Here is a 20,263-nt window from a genome sequence, read left to right on the forward strand (position 1 = left end):
TACTGAAGATAACAGTTAAATGCTATCTACTGAAGATAGTAAAGTTACTGAGAAATGCTAACTATTAATAATAGCAAATTTACTGCAAAATGCTATTTACTGAAGATAGCAAAGTTACTGCAAACTGCTATCAATTGAAGATAGCAATTTTACTGAAATGTGACCCGCTCTGACAAAACCAGGAACAAGTCGCATATTTGACATTTCATGGTTTGAATAATAATGTAAGCACTATAAAATGAGCTTTTAAATGATACCAAAATTATATAAAAATTATCAATACTTTTCAAGATATGGATAAATTTGATTTCCCACAGTCTAATATCATGAAATTAAGAATTTCAAAATTTGATTTTTTTTTATGGGAATGTCATCTTTAAAGGCCTAGAACTCAAAAACATGTCTAGGGACTTGTTCCGGGTTTTGTTGGAGCTGGTCACAAATGCTAACTACTAAAGATAGCAAAGTTACTGAAAACTGTTATCTACTGACTCAATATAGCAAAGTTATTGCAAAATGCTATCTACTAAGTTTCTGCAAATTGCTATCTGTTGAAGATAGCAAAGTTACAGAGAACTGTTATCTATTGAAAGTAACAAAGTTACTGTGAAATGTTATCTATTGAAGAAAGCTATTAGTTACACTGTGTATACTTTCAGTCATCTGGGATTTGATCAATTAGTAGATAATTAAATCTGGTCAACCAGAAAAACTCACTTTTGGTTAGATGGAATTAAGCTCCTTCAACAGGAGGGGGCGTTATAGTTAATGTCACATGGTTGGGATCGGGTCATCAAGCAACTTCCTCATCGATTGACCTCGGATGACCCTAAATCATCCACCCAGCTGAAGGCCAAAGGTTTTGGCCGAAACATCGGTGATTCCATCTAACCAAAAGTGAGTTTTCTGGTTGACCAGATTTAATTATCTACTAATTAAAAGCTATTAGTTACTATTATCTATTGAAGATAGCAAAGCTACTGTAAAATATTATCTACTGCAATGACAGTCTTGACAGAGTAACTGCAAATGCTATCTACTGTCTGAAGATGGCTAAGTTACTGCAAAATTTTATCTATTGCAAATTGCAAATTTACAGCAAAATGCTGATTGCTTGCTGTGAAATGCTCTCTATTGAAGATAGCTATTTACTGCAAAATGCTATATGTGACCCGTTCTGACAAAACCTGGAACAAATCACATTTTTTGACATTTCATGATTTGAATAAAAATATAAGCACTAGAAAATAAGCTTTAAAATGATACCAAAATTATATACATAGCATCAATACTTTTCAAAATATGGAAAATTTTGTAAATGATACCTTGATATTTTTGCCAAATTGCTATTCTGAGTAATGGGCTAATTAGTTTCCTACCTTACACATGATTGAAAAGGGATTATCATAGTTCAACTGTTAATTATTGATTTTACCTCTTACTATCAATGATTTGAAAGTCCACTTGGTTTCACAGTCAAATACCATGAAATTAAGAATTCCAAAATTTGATTTTTTTTTATGGGAATGTTATCTTTTCAAAAAACACTTGTTCCAGGTTTTGTTGGATCTGGTCACATATATGCCTTTGTATTGGGGCATGGAATAAGAATTCCCAGTTTCTCATTTTGCAACTCAAGGGCCAAATTGTACAGTTGATTTGATGGGAGCGGCCTTTCTTTTCTTTGCTCTTTTTCTTCACTTGGTTTCTTTCTAGCTTTCTCTTCATACGGGCAGGGCTAGAATGTTTATAGAAGCTTTTAAGCTTGGGTTGATCATTTTGCTTTAGCCTGGCCCCAGACTTACAGGAACTTGTTGATACGATTTACGTGGCATTATGATGGTAAGCAAATAAAACTTTCCAAAAATATTCTTACATAAATGTTTTGGGTCAGCTCCAGAAGTCAGTCATTTCAGAACAATTTTTTTGGGGCTTAAACCGTGATAAAATGGCAGCAAGTGCCAATGCTTGCAAATAAAACAGTGTACTACTTTACAATCTTTATTCATTTTTAAATTGGTCCTTTTATTTTACTTTGCAGTCAATGCAGTGATTGGAAATAAGTTTATTCACATTTAGATATTCTATTTCCGCATACATAGGCATATTTTCAGAAGCTATACACATTGTTATCCATACTAAAAATTACATAATAAGTTCCAAGTTCCCCTTTAATATTTTTTCAAATAAATCAAGAAGTTTTTAACAAAGTAAAACAATCATCACCGATTGGTAGCTTTTATGTTTTACACACCAGGGCCAAGTCACCCATCCTTGCATTCCGCCACAATGACTCGTTATGTAAGAAAACATGCACTTTTGAAAGAAGCTCACTCTGGTTCATACAGCCGTCAAACAATGCAGTAGGCCTGACTTATTATATTTCTGCATGCTTTGTGAGAGTTGAATAGACCAAAGTGTTACTTTTAAAACTGCAAAACAAAATAGGCCACTAAAATGCTTTCTCATTTTAGAATTTAATAGAGTATTTGCTGTAGAAGTGACATAAGGCTACCATAGCAATAGACAAATACAATTTTTGAATAGATCAGCACTACAACGTTCATGCGGTAGCTATGCATTGAACCATAGATGTCAAAGAAATGATAATCTCTCGCACCTGTAAGATAAGTATCTTTGAAAAGAGCAGTATTGTATTCAATCTATGATTGCAGACATACACAGGTGATGAATGCAACCTGCTTGTAGTGCAGGGCGATCTATTCAAAAATTGTATTCATCTATTGCTATAGTAGTTAATCCAATTATTATGTCACTTCTACAGCAAATAAAAGTATAAGGGGAACCTTGTGAGAGTTGAATGGACAAAAATGTAACTTTCGAAACTGCATGTTTTCCTACATAATGATTCATTGTGTCCTAACACAACAATGTGTGACACTGTAATTTGGACCAGCAGAAAACAAAATAGGTTACCATTATTTTGTCTGAATTTTTGATTTCATTACAAATTTTTTGATTTATTTCAAAAAGTATAAAGGGGGAACTTAGAACATGTGATGAGCCCTATATATTACTGTTCACATCAACAAATCATATTTTGTAGCCTCTAAATTACAAGTCATATGTGATGTAATCTAGCAAAATCAGTCTGAACTCAGAAATATTGATTTTAAGATATAGCCAAACAAAGGAAGTATTTCATTTTCTTTCCTATTGTTTTGGTACCTCTTTAAACTGCTCACATCTTTTGAAATGCTTGTCCAAATTCAACATGGGGTTTGTAGCTTTGTAAATGCTGTTTACAATCATAATAGTATCTGAAAATTGAATATGTCCAACGTCATGCCGGTACTGATTTTGCTTGATCACACCACATTTGTCCTGCTATATAGTAGTGGGTCAGTATAACATCCACACGTTGAGGCAGCAATTATGCACCTGCACCAATGTAGTTCCTGTAAACGTGTGTGTGTGTATACCAGTGTTTTGCGCAAACTCCCAGTATTTGAAATGTGCAAGTTGCTTTAATACGACTCACTGAGAGTAAAAAATACTATATTGAACATGAGTACAGTGCCAGCACTGGACAAAATGGTTGTTGAAGGTACCCTCAGCAGTCTACCATTAATAAGATCCAGTCCACACCAGCATATTTTCATCATCGTGTCGTAATTACCCGCTTCACGATTATGATAAATGAATGATGAGAGCGTCCACATGGTCATCACCTCATCATCGTGTCATAATAAATTAAATACACACGCTACGGTAATTATGAAGTCCATTGAGTAAACATAAATGCAACAAAAAGATGCGTACACACGGGTAGTTTTCATCGGCAATTACGACACGATCATGCTAGAAACCAGCCCAATGATGGAAATTCTCATCATTCGCAAATGATGACACGATTGTAGATTCCCGACAACATTGAGCAGATACACAATACTAATATCATAATACGATTTAAAATTAGTTTGTCTCAAATCTCCCATGGGCATTACTAAAATCATGGCGTTAGTCACACTTAAATTATCAAAAAGCCATTAAAGAACAAACTTTTATTATTTGCCTAAGGCACCAGAACCAAATTGTTTGATCAACAGTCTATGATGCTTCTATGCCTGTTATTAATGAACTATCACATTAATCAGAAATGATTGTAAAATTGTATAGGTCAATATCATTACATACATAGATTTATATCAAATCACAATATTAACAACAGTCAAATAATTAATTTCATAAATAATAAGATCCACCAAGCATCGAAGGTCGATAAAATGATCAAACTAATTTGGTTCTATTGCCTGATAAGCGCCATTTTTAAAGGCCTGACTTAAGCAACCTGGATGCTAATTAGGTTGATTACGGTACGTTCTTTTCACTATCCCTGAAGTACAAATGTATCACTAATATACCGCCACGTACATCATGCTGGGAATCGGACTTGGCAAGAATCAGAGGAGAGTTAATTTTTGCAAAGATTCTCAAACAACTTGGTTTTGCAAGAATCAAAATTGATTCTCCTACCTAAAATCAAGCCAATCTTGCATGCAGTAAGTTGCATCAATAGAGGTTATCCACTTTACTCATGTGTGACTTCTAACAAAAGGCACTGGTTCCCGTAGTATTCCTCATTCAAACCAATTCAATGCACGACCTCAGGGTTACCTGTATGACTTTGGCGGGCTACTTTGAAACAGTCATGGTTGCACATGCAGGTACTTCTTTTGAAGGTCCTAAACAAGGTATAGCAGTCGCTGATAGGATTATAGAACATGGATAACCTCTATCAGTTGATTCTCACTACATGTAGGTTTTTGTTGGATGACTTTGATGGAATCAGTTTTGATGCATCTCATTCTTCACCAACTCTCACACATGAGAATCAATGTTGAAATCCACACTACCCCTGAGGAAGATTTTGGAAATATCTTCCTCAGGGAGAATTTGTTTTTTCAAATGTAATTGGTCAGGATTAATTATTTTAAAACCCATGGCTTTACCTACATGTATATCTTCCACAACTGGAGTGAGTATTTCAAATGGAAGTTACCCAACTTTCAATTCTATTTGAAAAGTTATTCTCCCTCTGTAGAAGACTTAAGCTAAATCTTCCACAGGGGTAGTGTGGATTTTAAATGGAATAACCCAATTTAGCTTCAGGCAAACTGTGACAAAATCCAGCCTCTCTTGGCCATAATCTAGTTTTCATGACAGTAAAATCTTTCGTCATGACTTTGGCAATTCGCTATTTCTTCTAGTTCTCCTTATCGGGCTAGTAGTGCTGCGCCTGGTAGCACCATTCACATTAGCACCTTCAGTATCAGTTTTAGGTCCTTGCCACTGTGCTTGCAGTTTACGGTTGATATCAGCTAGAACTACCATGTAAACAAAGGCCTCGTCTGGTGGAATATTGGCATATACATCTACATCTTTCTCCTCAACTGTAGGAATGGAAACAAAATGATAGGTATCAGCTAATGATGAATAACATGTGAAAATAAGACTCTGGGTTGGCAGACCTTGGATTCAGCTGAAGAGCATCAAAATTCACACCCAAAAATGTATCTGTTGCACAAATGCGATGTAACGTTTTAAAGTATTCTATAAATTGCATTTCATAATCTCATTTTCAAATTTATGGCATTGCACCTCAACTTCAAAAGCATAGTACAATTTGAAAACACAAGTTAGAAAAGTTAATTTCAAGGCCTGATTTGGATGTGGGATCCCTTTTAGAAGTGTTCCCTTTGCTGTGTGTAGAGCCGGACGTGATCATATATCGGCTAAACTTTTGCACACACACATCAGGTATTCTAATGGAGTATTTCATTTGAAATCCATACATCCCTATGGAAGACATGACACAGGGAGTGTGAATTTGAAATGGGATTACATGAATGGGTGACTCCACTTGAAAGTTCCACCTTGTGTGGGAGATTCAAGTCATGTCTTCCATAGTGGGTGTGGATTTCAACTGGAATAACCCAATGTACCAAAGCATTAAAGTGTTTATAGCCACACAATTCTTCCAACAAATCCTTTCAAAACATATTTTTACCAATATTTTTGTTAAAAACAAATACAAGGAGTGCAATTGAAAGGAGTATTTCGTGATCCAAGCATCCTCTTTTTATGACATTTTTCCAATAGATATCCACGAAAAAAGCTTGTTCCCAAAATTTCAGTTGATTCCGATTTTGTGTTTGTGAGTTATGCATGATTATGTGTATTATGACTGCTCCAAGGGCCACTGTTGTAATTACGTTCTGGTACACCAGAGCGTAATTCAGCGTAGATATTTTTGCTAAACGAATTAATCTGCAAGAAATGTTTTGTACATAAACATTATGTTGCCAGCTACCAGAGGTTTCTAGTGGTATAAAAAAACCTTTTTTTGAAAAAAGTGGAGGCAATAGGCTGTATCACAATATACCCTTTCAAGCACTAATTGTTCACTTAATCCGCCAACATTTTCACGATTTGCCCAAAATTTTGGTAAAGACTCAGTGTGCCAAATTGCTTTTAAATTTTACAGAATATTTAACCCCCTTAGCACTACCTGCCGATCTAACATTGCCTTTGATTGGTCAATTACATGATATCTTCACTTTAAAAATCATGCACCAATCAGAATGGAGCTTTGCAAATAATTCACCTCAATTTTTTGCGTGGTGAAATTATTCTAACAATGTTGCTGATTGGTCCAATTGAAAGTGAAAACTTCTTTTTGGCCAATCGGCAGGTACATTGTAGTTCTTATAGTGTTAATGTATAAAACCAACCTCTTTCCTCTTGTGGTTTTTCCGCTTCTTTCTTGAGTGTTGATCTCCTAGCTGTGTTACCATGTTTCCTAGGTCGGCCACGTTTTTTCCTTGGTGACGGTAATTCCACACCTACTGCACCCTTCTCTGATGATACGGAAGCTCTTGATAGCTGTGAATTTGGGTGTGTGAAATATAATAATATGGTTCAATATTTATCTGTGATTTGATGAATTCCTTACATTTTTAGATGTAATTAAATGCATAGCCACAGTAATACCCGGAACAATTTTCTCGCTGGAAAATTGTGATACCCAGGTACAAAAACCAACTGCTTGATTATTTTGATATCTGAAGATCCTGACCCAGTTTGTGTGAAAACTTAAAGTTTGCCTAAAAAGTGAAATGACCCCATGAGTTGATTAAACTTGGTCCCTGTGGTCCTTATTACAGGCACAAAATCCAATTTATACATGAGGCCAGTGTTCAATGTCAAACAAAGCTGTTGTGTTTAACCTGTTTACCTTTTAAAAATATTTTGAACATAATATGATTTCAACAAATATAATTGCTACATACACACAACTGTTTGGAGACGATTTAGAAAAATATGGCCATTTGTACTGCGGTAGAACCATAGATTTCAAACGAGCCTATTTAGTGATTTGCTTATTCTGAAAATCATAAAACAAAAGCAGATAGCCGTGTATCAATTTCGACAAAATGGGACGTTTTAAATGAAATTATAATATCTACACATATTGAATACAACTTTGTCAATACTGTTGTTTCCCTAGTTTTTTTAAACCAAATTGTTCCTTTCAAAAATGCCTAATTCAATTATAATGACTTATCCTTCAAAAGCAATTAATGCATAATTAAATTTTTAGTAGGATCACATACCTGAATCGGATTATATAAAATGTTCGTAAACAAATCCAATAAAAGGTGATGTTAACATACCTCAATGACGCATATTTATGATCAGCTGCTAACAGCGCCACCTTCTTCTGCTACCAAGAAGCAACAGACGAGAAAGGTCAAAGTCGATCATTCAATTTGAGAAAGTGCTGTGATACAGCACGAAACGTCATTGTAACATCACCCTTTATTGGATTTGTTTACGAACATTTTATATAATTGTATTTGGACAATCCTGATGAATCTATTGGCGGATACCTGAATGGGCTTTTAAAAGAGGACAGCATGATAGAAAATGGTCACAAATATGAAACTAAATTTATAACAATACTGCATTTTTATGTTAGAGGGCAGTTTGGGAAACTTACTCTTCGAATCTGGTTTTCATATTCACTGGCACTGTAATAATCTGGTCTCTCACGCTTGGTTCTGCTTGTTCTACGGCTCTTTGTAGCGCTGGATCCACCTATGATGTTATCACTTGAGATTTGGCTCTTTGTATGGACCTCTGTGACAAGAAAAATGATAATGGAGTATTCTATTTGAAATCCATACACCCCTGTAGAAGATATGGGGTCATTGGGTGAGAACATGACCTTTTTTTTTTTTAATGGAACCTTTGGGTGAGAGCCGAAACAGCACCACAGGAACATCAATTGAATTTCTAGTTCTAAATGGCTTCAAATGTCTTTGTTTTTTCAAAATAAATAACAAAATCAGTGATAAATGAAAATTGCTGTTCAAATTGAAAAATAAGGGTCTTGGGTGACAGATCAAATGGAAAAATAGGGGGTCTCCGGGTGACAGAGCATGTGTTCTTAAAAAATATATGTGTGACAGCGATGCTGAAAAAGGGGGTCTTAACAGCCTTACATACACATCACCTCCAAAGTGGGAGTGCCCCTCCCCCCCGGGGGTATGGCAGACTTCAAATGGATTTTGTTTGCAGATATTTTTGCCCTTATCTCAATTTCAAATTTGCTGCCTTTGGCCCCCATGGACCAGCTTGTGTCACACATCAAGTACATGTACTGGTACCTAAAATATTCAGTACCCTGACTCACCTGCGCCACTAGTCTTATTATTTGGACTGGTCTTATTACTTGGGCTCACATTATCTGTACTTTTCTTTTTCTCAAAGAAACGAAAACCGCAATAACAAGCTTTGCATGCCACTGGAACCTGTAGGAAGGGGAAAAATGGTTTCAGAAGTATCAGTTAAACAGTTGAAAGAAGCAACAGTTGAGATTAAATGCTTTGAGAACAGTTTCAGAAGCATCAGTCAAACAGTTGAGATTTTAATGCTTTGAGAATGGTTTGAGAAGCATCAGTCTTTAACAGTTTAGATTAAATGCTTTGAGAACAGTTTCAGAAGCATCAGTCAAACAGTTGAGATTAAACTTGTACTATGAGAATATGGTTTCAGAAGAATCGTTTGAACAGTTGAGATTGAATGCTATAAGAGGTCGCATGTCAAAAGTTGGATGCAAAAAGGGTGGAAGGATTACACTTTTCTGAAAATTGCGATACAAATTTGATTGGTTTTCCATAACCCATATCCTACAGCAGTGGTTGATACCTCATTTTAAGCCTAATTTTATACTCTTTCAGTCTACTGAAGCATATACATGTAATTATACATTATTCAGTAAAAAAAATCATATCAGTTGAAATGAAAAATGCTAGGGGTGGAGAAACAGGTGGATGTGGAGTAGGCGGATGCGGGAGTGTGCAATAGGGCCTGGGCCTATGTGAAAATTCACATGTCAGCATGTCAAAACTACTGGTTACTCTTTCAAATCTAGTGAGGTACATGTACGATGTAGGCCTATTGACAGCTTTGAATGTTGAATGTGTACAACTAATTAATTACTGACTACTTAAGTTAAGGTACGTACGTACTACACCCCCTGATAAATTTTGTGACTAATTTTGCAGTTTTCTCAAAAAGTAAAGCACAATGAAAACAAAAGTTATGTATTTTATAGCACATAGATGTGATTATACAAAATGTAGGGGCAAGGAATCCAATTACTTCACTGAAATTTCAGTGATTCAAGACAAGAGGTTCATTATGTTCATTACGTTTTAGAAATGAGGTACATTAATCTAGCGGTCGATACCTCTTTTCTTATCATAAATAATGTACCGTTTGTCTTGAGTCACTGAAATTCCAGTACGGTACTTAATTGGATTCCTTACCCTATACATAAAACTTTTGTTACCAGTGTGTTATTATCTCCGATCAATCGATTCAAATCTCAACTTCACTGCGATATCGCTTGACACGTGAATGCGTCAACCAATCATATACAACCATCTGGTTATTCTGGATCTATTGTTTTGCTAATTAATTTACCTTTCTCGATTATTAATTTTTGGTGATGAATTAATTCAAAGCAATAATTATTGACAGCAACTGATGTTTTAAAAATGTATTTTGTGGTATTTAGAATATTTTAATTGTCGTCTGCAATCGCTATCGCCGTGATAAGTATAAATTATGCAAAAGCGACGAGCAAAATTCGGCGATTGCCCATCGCTTTTCAAAAGCGTTTAATCGCAATCGCTCGGCGATTGAGTATAAATTCAGCTTAAGTCTCATGACGATAGCAGCTTTTTTAATGGAACTGCTATCAAAATCCCTCTAAAATTCCATGTGCGAGTGTCGCATTGATCACCAAAAAAATCATATATTTGGGACTTGGGTCAAGTGAAGTATAGACATATTTATGTAGGTTTCCTTGAGCTAGCGGTTCTTTTAAATTTCTATGTAAATATACATTGCCGGTTTAGGCCATTTTGACTGACTAGCATATGTGTTAACTGAGGTTTCCCTCTCATACCTATTTGTAACATGGTATTGGTAAGCTTACCTGCTGATCACAATCGGGGCACGATTTATGAACCATGATTTATTGCCCCAAACGCCACGACAACGTCAAGAAATCACGGGACACAATTGTCACAACATCAGTTAATCGTTAAATGTCAAACAGAATATTTCTTATGTATGAAGACTATAAAAAAATCACCGAAATTTATGGACATTCACAAGACATTCAATTGTAAACATAACTGAGCTTCCGGTCGAGCCAGGTCAAATTTTTCGCTCCCGGATCCCTGTAGTTTATACTCCATTGCTGAAAGCGATGAGTGATTGATTCCTAGCCAATGAGATGGCGCCCTTTTTATTGCCTAGTGGAAAGTGCGCTAGTTTATTAGTTAAATACCAATCGCTGGTCACTTAGCGATAGACTATAAATTTAGCTTTACAAACTTTGACCTATCAATACTCGATATTTAATTGGATTACGACGTATCGATTTTTACTTTCACAATATAGGGTGTAATAATTATGTTCATGCATGTGTGAACGTTGCGTTTACAAAAAGCTGCAAAGATGACCTATCGATCATATGACTTGAACTGAAGATGAAGCTGTAAAGATGAAGTTGGGCCTATTTCTTTAGAGTTTGTGCAACTGCAATCATGAGCCTCACCGGGGAGTACCGGTAACATTTCCAGCTCGCCAAAAATCACTTGCCCCCTCGGCCCGCCAAAATTGCTTCCCCGGCCTGCCAAAATAAGGGCTGTGCAATAATTATGAGCTCCTGGGGGTAAATTTCAAACGGCTGGCCAAAATCGCTTGCCCCCTCTCGGCCCGCCAAAAATATTTGCCCACCTTGTAGGGTAGGTGCAGGTAATATGGGACAGCAGGTAATATGGGACACCTGTTTTCATTTTAACAAAAAGTAGCTTAGAGAAGGTACACACTTTAAGTTGATTTGTTAAGTGTTTAGAGACATCAATTGTGCTTCTAGAAATGCAGTTTTGGAGTCTGTGTATCAAACTCTTGGAAATCAATGCCAAAGAGTGAAATTGCCCAAAAATTTACGTCGTTTTTTTGGCCTGATATAAAATCAATGACGCCACATTTTATGATTGTGTATCCAAATACTCTGGTACTGAGGGTGCATTTGTCACTTTTTATGATCTTTAGGTTATGGGTTAAGGTTATCAGCAGGTAAAATTCCACTGAAAAGTGGCACTTTCCTTTTATAAATGATTATTTTCTCTGATTTTCAACTGAATGGGTGCAGGTAATATGGGACACATAGGAAATTGTGTGCATTGTCAATGCGAAAAGCAAAACTATTTAGAAAATTGAATTTTCTTGTTGAAATTTGCATTTAACATTCAAAATCATGTAACAAAAATGTTTTTAGAACAAAAGAGTGATTTTCTGAACATTTTGATTTTCACCATAGAGATAACACAGTGTCCCATATTACCTGCACATGCAGGTAATATGGGACACTTGACGATGACGTCATTTTGACGTCATAGCGTCCAAACAAACATAAAAACAAGATAACATTGCCTGTTTTATTAATCTTAAAGGACAGGTTGTTCATCATAACAATCTCTTTTGGGCATATCTTCTATAGTTTTTATGCACATAAGCTAAACGTCCTTAATGGTCCCATATTACCTGCAGGTACCCTACATGTTAAATTTTTGGGATCCCAATTTGCAAACCTACATAGGCCTACATGCGAGCGCAGTGAGCAGGAAAATTTGCATAGGCCTATTAAGCGTTTCCGTACGGTTTTCCTATTTAAAAGGCGCCCCAAGAATGTGTGCCAAAAATCACTTGCCCCCCTTCTCGGCTTGCCAAAAATTGCTTGCCCCCCCTTTCGGCTCGCCAAAAATTTCTTGCCCTCCCCAATTTTACCCTCCCCCAGGGCTTATAATTATTGCACAGCCCCTATATGAAAAAGTTTGGCCACAATATGAGCAGAAAAGTGGTAGGCCTAGCATTAAGAGCAACATTTTTTTACTGCATGACCTTGTATTAGGCAAACATGGGAAAACCCATTGTGCTCCCCATTGTTCACTCGTTATGGCTGATTGATTTCCATTGTTAGGAATCCCTGTGCACATCGAAAAAATGAGTTTTGGTGATATTTATTATAATTTTGGATCAAAAAGTGCCACCATTTGCTATCCACTAATAAACATGAATTTTATATCATCAGAAAGATAACTCTCTCATGTGTTTATTGCAATGCGAAGAAAAATGTTAGCATGTTCCAGTGAAATGTTCTGAAATTATTTATCAAATAATTTGCTCAAAAAACTTGAAAAAGAAAGAAAAATGTCTTATTTCCCATTGAAAATTGAAAAACGTACAACTCTCTGTGTAAAAAGTGCCACCTTTTCCCAAAACTCAATGGATTTATAATTTGTATTGTTTGAAAGTAGACATAGCAAAGTGTTTAATAGCGAGCGAAGATATTTAAAAACATTTTTCATTTTCCTGTAGTGGTTGAAGATCGATAGAAAAGTCAAAATTTTACTAGAATTTCCTGTGTTAAAAAGACCTTTTGAAAGTGGCGTGAGCAGATGCACCAAAGTTTTCCAAATCTTTTGCCCCCCCCCCCGGCCTTCCTGTGCCAAATTTTTTGCAAACCTTTAATGGTCCAGATACAGTGAGTGCACTAGCAGGAAAATTTGCATCAAGTTTAAAAGTTTCTGTAGCTACCGTAGTGTTTTCCTATAAAGCCTTTTTAATAGAGCGTTTTATTTAAAAGGCGCCCCATGAATACCTCCCTTGCATGAATGTCTTCAAAAATTGCTTGCCCCCAATGACCCCCCTCTCGGCTTGCCAAAATTGCTTGCCCCCCCCTTTCGGCTCACCAAAATGTCTTGCCCCCCCAATTTCAACCTCCTGCTACTCAAAAAAAAAAAATTAAATGTCCCCCCTCTCTCCATACATTCCCCCTCATCATTTGCATAGCCCCTAAAGCAGGCTTACTGCTCAGGCCCGGGGCTCAGGCTAGGCCTGCACAGTGACCAACAGCGCCGCAGGGCCGGGGCATGGCCATGGGGAAATGCCCCCAGGTCTCACCCCCCAAGGGCGGCGGAACGATTTTGAAACTGGGGGGGCCAGTCCGGGTGATGCAAAAAATCTAAATAATGGCCGCAAAGCGGCCATCTCGTCGCGCTTGCGCGACGCAGGGGGGTGTCTGAGGGGGATGTGCCCCCTCAGAAGTGAAAAACTTTTGCAAACTGAAGGCCCAATTGAAGCCATTTGGTGGACCATTCTGGCACTAGTCATTGTGTACAATTTTTGTTTGAAAAATCCGAAAATAAGTTTTCACTATAATTGTATAAATTATTGCTTTTAGTGTTGGGTGTCCTAATACAGGGGAGTTGGAAAATTTTGCAAAATGAAGGTCCAATTGAAGCCATTTCGTGCATCATTTTTACACTTTTTTAAGCATGTTAAGGGTCTAGAATAGAGATTTGATTTCACCAGGACATGTTACACACAGCACATTATGGGTTAAAAGTGGAGGGGCCACTGGCCCCTGGCCCCCCTGGTTCCGCTGCCCTTGCCACCCCCCAAGTTAAAATCCTGGCGCCCGCCACTGGACCTGCAGCTCAGGCAACTGCAGGCTGCAGCTTTTCCCACCCTGAATCAGGCCTGACCCTGAATGATTTATCGACAGGTGTCTGTCATCGGGATAGGTCACGTGTCAATAGTTCAAGGCCTTTTAGGACAAGTTCAGATTGTATGCCTTCGCTGGATTGTATTTGTAGACAGTCGTATTTCATAAACAAACCTAAATGTGCCTTTGATTGATTAATTATCTGCTTGCAGGATAATTACTTTTCCCCTTACTGTGTACTTTTTTATTCGGGGCATTTTTCGGGTTGAAATTAACTTTGGGACACCCTTTTATTTACCGCAAAGTTCGCTTCAAAAGTTCATCGCGCGAGGGCAATCTTTACCGTGGAGGAGGCCTCTGCGCAAGTTACACCAAGGATTCTCGAGTACTAATATACTATAGGATAAGCCACTCGTTTGCGCAAATGAAGTCAGTCATTCAGCCTATGCGCTATAATGCATGTAATGGCATAGAACCCCTGTACGTGTAGGAGTGTATTACCTTGTGGAAGAGATGATGCAATGTTTACGTCATATCGTCATCGTTTCCAAAAAAAATTAAATGGCGAAAAACGGCGAACATTTGGTCGAATCTTTCTATTACTATCATATCGTGAAAAACCAAATAGCTGAGGAGTTAGCTCAATATGCTAGGAAAATATTATAACCGAATACCCCATGACGAGACTGGCTAAATAAGCTGTATTTTTGCTGGAAAGGGTCCGAAAAATTGGCAGTCGATGGGCGCCATCTTGGAAAAATAGCTCGAAATAGACTTCCTCGACAGTCGTTCAAGATTGAGGAGATTTTAGCCTGACGATGTTAGACTTGATCAAGACGGACTGTCGTTTGTACTGTAGCGGTCTAAATGTGCATTTCATACATAAAATTAGCTCGAAAATCAATAAAACAAGTAACGAATGCGTCTAATTTTCTCTCTACTAACACAAAATGTAATGAAAAGGGTATATCTTTCCTAAAACAAATAAACGTACTTTCAAATTGCGTTACAATCGTATGTGTACTTGCACGTCTGGAACTAAGACTAATTTGCGCACTGAAATGCTCAAGAACTGTCAATCATTGACGAAGCTGTCAATGCAATACAGGTTAAGTTCCTTTGGCCGTACGCAAATTAAATACGTGCACAAGTACGTAAGTTTTAGGCTGCGCACTGGATTGCATAGCAACCGGCATAGCAACGTCAATCAATGTCAATCAAACTGCCGGCGAAGTGACTTCACTTTTTATACAGGGATTGAATACGAGTGTCACAGCCCTGTTACACAAAATGCAGTGTCTGAATCTTGCACGTACACATATAATCAGTCGGAGAAGTGCAGTTGACAGCATCCTTCGAAGCTATTCTTGGTCTAGCAGAAGTAGAAAATTCTTAGGAATCATGGAGAATTGTGCAAGTGAACAGAGGCAACCGAGAAGGAAATATGAGACCGTGCTTACGGTGGAGAATATGAACCCGCATATTGTCAAAATGGAATATGCAGTGAGAGGTCCAATTGTACAGAGAGCCATTGCTTTAGAAAAGGAATTAATACAGGTACCGGTATACATTGAATAACATTCAAGATATTTGTGCAAATATTATTTTGCTTTTATCAAGAACTTGTGTTTTGATAAATGCCTTAAATAGTACATGAGTAACTGGTTTGCTGTAAATTCCTGTATTTTCCACAGCTCAAAAATGGCAGAAAATTCGAAAAGTCCAAACTTAAAAATTGTTAAATTTGCAAAATGAAATGTTTTTTATAAAAGGGCATTTCATGAGACAGCTCTCACCCCCACTTTTCTCAAAAAAAGTTGAGATTTTTATACCACTGAAACCTCTGGCTACATAATGTTTATCACAAATGCAGAACACGATCATGTCAGAAATTAATATTTTGTTCTGGGTCTGATTATTCGGACTAATCTAATGTTTATGTACCAAATATTTCTTGCAGAATTTGAATTTCGTTCTGGTATTCACTCAGTTAGGTAGGCCTATGTCCACATAATTGCTTATTATAGGGCGACGTTCAACTCAAAAAGCTCAAAAAGTTGCGACAGATCCGCGAAATTCTTTTTTTTTTAAAAATTTTTTTCTGTGCATTTGGAGAGTCAGACATATTAACCCGAAATCTATTACGAAATTTCAATTGAATGAACACAGCCTTACATTTTGGTATTTTTATTCCAGATTCACTAAATTACACACAACTGTAAAATAATTTTGGCAAAACCTGTCATACAGTGCTAAGTAAAGAACGGCTCATAATTAAACTTTTTTCATGTTTTTTTTAAAGGAAAAAAATTGGTTTTAAAGATAGAATTTAGGGTTTTGAAGCTGTCCACATTGTTTTTGTTGGTGGCAGTGTATCACGATCAGGGTTGTAGCTAGGATATTTTTAGTGCTGGGTGGCATTTGATGAAAATCTTGCATATTTTGCAATTTGTTGTCAAAATTTATCAAATTCTTGACTAATTCAACAAAATTGTGCAATTTTGGACTCTTGGCCTGGGCTCCAATGCCAAAATTTGCAGCTGAGTGGTGGGCTCCAAATATGAGTGGTGAGCTCTGCCGCCCACCACCGCCCACTGTAGCTACAATCCTGATCGCGATAAAGAAAAAAAAAAAGCCAATCAAAGTGAACATGCCTGGCTGACATACATCTATATTGCTTGTACACTAGGCCTACACTGTGTGAGTGTGAGCGATCAAAGTGTGATCGATGTTCACTTGCGCAAGTTAACTGAGCAAGTATAATGTATACTGTTTTCTCTCATTTGGTGACAAAAAACTCATTTTAAATGTTCTAGGGGTGGCCTAAAGTTGGCTTTTCATGCTGCCCCACCCGGCCCCAACTCACCAAGGGGGGGGGGTGTTGACACCATTACATGTACATGGATCTTTAACATCTTTTACTAGATATCATTAAGAAATGAAAAACTTGTTTCATTTTCGCACAGCGTCAATTTAGGGGAAGTCAGCATGAAAAGCTTAAATTGTCGTGTGACATCGACAGTCCAACTTTTCTAGGACATTTCACCCAAACTACAGCCCCTAGAACATTTAAATACCGTACTCAAATCTGAACTCCAATCCAATCATATACATTTGTACGTTTATATGAAAAATATTTCCATTCAAAGGGATTTCAAAATACACATCAAAGTAATTTGTTGTTTTGTTTACCTGCAGGGTGCCAAGAAGCCATTCAAAGATGTCATCAGGTGTAACATAGGTGATGCTCATGCCATGGGACAAAAGCCACTCACATTCCTCAGACAGGTATACATGGAACAATTTCTTTTGTTTTGCTTTGTTTGTCTTATTCATTTTGTTTGTTGTTGTTCTGCTACACAAGCAATTCAAGGCTTCAAACCTTTGAAGAGAGTGTATACATTAGCCCGACACATCATGGCCCTATTATTGGTTCCTTCCTCGCCATAGGGCCATGACTTCCGTACTATAGCAAAAAGCGGGGCACCTGTGGAGGCAGCGGCCACCACTGAACTCATGTCACAGTTTATTTTTGACTTTTTATTCCTAGAAGTTATTTCATGGTAAATAATATTGTGATCTTAAAAGCTTATCTCTAATATTTTTAATGACAATCTTTGTCGACAATTAGTCCATGCTACTTCGACAATAGGGAAAATTGCTTTGTCAACAATATTGTCAATTTAACATCCTTGTCGAAAGCAGCCCTTCATGTATACTGGTATGGAAGCACTTCTCATAGTTAGTGCATTTTTGTTTGGCCTAGAATGCATTTTACTTAAATTACCGTACCGTAAAACGGGGTGAATCGGGACAGTTTGGGCATGGCTTTAATTGTATTTTTTTCTTTGTAGCTTCAATTGCCACAGTCATTGGTGCATTTTATGTCCACACATGAGATCTACATACTGGTAATGTTAGATTGAGTGGATTTCAAGTGCTTTACCTCTTTTAAAAAAAAAAAGTGATTGTCCCGATTCACCCCGAGTTTGGGGTGAATCGGGACAGCAGAGTAAATAGTATTTGATGAAGGTTTGAATTAGTTTTTGTACCCTTTATCCCCACAAATGAGGTGAATTGGGACATTAAACAAGTATTTAAATACTTCTCTAATAATTTAGAACAATTTAACAACAATTGATGTCATGTTTACTGCCATAACTTGGATGTTCTTTGGTACCCTCAACTGGACTGTACTTGTTACGGTAAAAAAAGTAATAAAACTTTTGACCTTCACATTTCATGTTAAAACTTAAGTTTTCATTGTTCTTTTCTTATCACTATTTACATAAGGTAATACTACAGTGTTTCTTACCAAATAAATACTGCATTTCTCCCTAAACATTAAAAAAAAAATACCGATAATCATGTGTCATTTTTAAAGGAAAAAATAACGAGCGAGCTGTGACTTTCAGTCAAAAATGGACAACTTCGCACATATTGCAGACAACTGTTAAATGTTCTTGCTACTTGCATGTGATTTTCCATCAATAACAATTGTCGGCTGTATTCCATAGTGGCGTATAGTGATTTTGGTCATTTTTTTGAAAATTGGCACATATGTTTTTAATGATGTTCTCTTTCATTTTTTCTAAGTCTCATCAGTCATAATTAGCTAATTAATTAGTAATTAATTACTTAAATGTGGCGTATAGTTACAAAGTGACATTTTTGTATTCCATAGTGGCGTATCGACCATACGCCACTTTTTATACACATTTTATAATTATGAAATATCGGCAAAATGAAAAACATCGTATGTCATAGTGGCGACAGCGTACAGATCGGACCTATACGCCACTATGGAATACTTAACGACATTTAAGAGTAACGCCATAGGGATTACACGGCGACCAAGGTGGCACTGTTAACGTAAGGTTAGGGTATTATGCGTTTTGTTCGTTTTCCATAGTGACGTATAGTTTTATTGTCAGTTTGCCAGCAATAGTATGTATTTATTTCTTTGGAAAAATATATAACAATAAAATCTATTTAGTTTACTACAGAAATTTCACATCATTTACAAAATATAATGAATGTCTGATTTACACAACTCGATTTTAAATTGGCATTTCTTCAAACCCGATTTTCTCGAAAAGTTGTTTATTCGCGGCGCCCCACTATACGCCACTATGGAATACGGACGACGAATTATCATGTACATACAGCCTAAAACAAAACAACCTTTGGCCAAACACATTATGGGCAATTTAGCAATACCATACTGGTACCAACTTGCAACCAGTGCCATTAAAAACAACTCACGAATGATTTCTATCAGTCCAACAAATTGAACATTGGCAAACATTTTCCAACTCTAACAGCAATATTCAAAGCATAATTAACTCAATAATTACTGGAACTTCAGGATAAGACTAACAACATTATAGTTCAAATGGTTGTCCTCCAAAACTTTTTTGGGTTAAGGGTGGGTGGCTTTCAAATTTGTTTTTCTAATTTTCTAATTCTAAGTCAAATTATAGAGCTACCCAATGACCTGTGCCCAATGAAGGTGCAAATAGGTCTGTTTTACCAATACATATCTTAATACAAGTTATACCATTAAAGATACAAACAAATTAATAACAATATTTTAAAAACAAAAAACGTATTTATTTAAAACCTGAAAATCCTGAATTCTGAAAATTAGGTGTGGTAAAATTTTGTACCGGGACAGTAAAAACTCACTTCCTGTTTTTAAAATTAGTGGTGGGTGGTACCGGGTAGAGGACAACTAACTATTACAGGCTTAAGGTGATGCCACATAGAGAATAATCCAAACTTAATACCATTAAAGCTACAGTACATTGTGTCCCAATTCACCCGTTCTCAAAAGTTCAAATCTGAAAAGTACAAAATCAACAAAATTAAAAATTTCTTTGGACTAACCAAATTTTCACTTTTACAGCGCATGTATGACACTTTTTGTGAGGTCCCTGTGCAATTCCAGCTCATTTCTTCCAATGGTTCCACTGGGAGGGATAAAGTTCTGACCACATCATTTTTTTGGAGCAATTGGAGGAAATTTTCATTTTAGTGTCCTGGGCTCCATATTTCCTGTATCGCATGTGCAAAGCCACCATTCTGATACTGACAGTCCATTTTTTAACATGGGAAGAGAAACACACAAAACAATCAATTAGGTTTCAA

General features: G+C 36.7%; 2 protein-coding genes across 2 annotated transcripts in view; one reads left to right on the plus strand and one right to left on the minus strand.

The window, feature by feature from the left end:
* Positions 1–2,000: 2,000 nt before the first annotated feature.
* LOC140146608 (uncharacterized) lies at positions 2,001–10,766 on the minus strand. Its single transcript, XM_072168478.1, has 5 exons — positions 10,532–10,766; positions 8,720–8,837; positions 8,024–8,163; positions 6,756–6,906; positions 2,001–5,414 (listed from the first exon to the last, which is right to left on the minus strand). The coding sequence occupies exons 1-5, from the start codon at positions 10,565–10,567 to the stop codon at positions 5,200–5,202; spliced, it is 660 nt and encodes a 219-aa protein (XP_072024579.1). The 5' UTR covers positions 10,568–10,766; the 3' UTR covers positions 2,001–5,199.
* A 4,633-nt stretch (positions 10,767–15,399) lies between these two features.
* The window catches only part of LOC140146607 (alanine aminotransferase 1-like), a 36,008-nt gene continuing 31,144 nt past the window's right edge, over positions 15,400–20,263 (plus strand). Inside the window, 2 exon segments of the mRNA XM_072168477.1 lie at positions 15,400–15,670; positions 17,312–17,401. Coding sequence (XP_072024578.1) covers positions 15,404–15,670; positions 17,312–17,401 — 357 coding nt within the window. The 5' untranslated portion in view covers positions 15,400–15,403.

Source organism: Amphiura filiformis, chromosome 2, assembly GCF_039555335.1.
Source record: "Amphiura filiformis chromosome 2, Afil_fr2py, whole genome shotgun sequence".
Classification (NCBI taxonomy): domain Eukaryota; kingdom Metazoa; phylum Echinodermata; class Ophiuroidea; order Amphilepidida; family Amphiuridae; genus Amphiura; species Amphiura filiformis.

What these genes read in the sequence shown, in the direction of transcription:
- LOC140146608 (XM_072168478.1), bottom strand. Translation starts at nt 10,567, where the DNA reads ATGGTTCATAAATCGTGCCCCGATTGTGATCAGCAG. An exon ending in GCCCCGATTGTGATCAGCAG is followed by an intron (nt 8,838 to 10,531) that starts GTAAGCTTACCA and finishes CCCTTCCTACAG; the next exon opens with GTTCCAGTGGCATGCAAAGC. An exon ending in AAAACCACAAGAGGAAAGAG is followed by an intron (nt 5,415 to 6,755) that starts GTTGGTTTTATA and finishes CCATTCCTACAG; the next exon opens with TTGAGGAGAAAGATGTAGAT.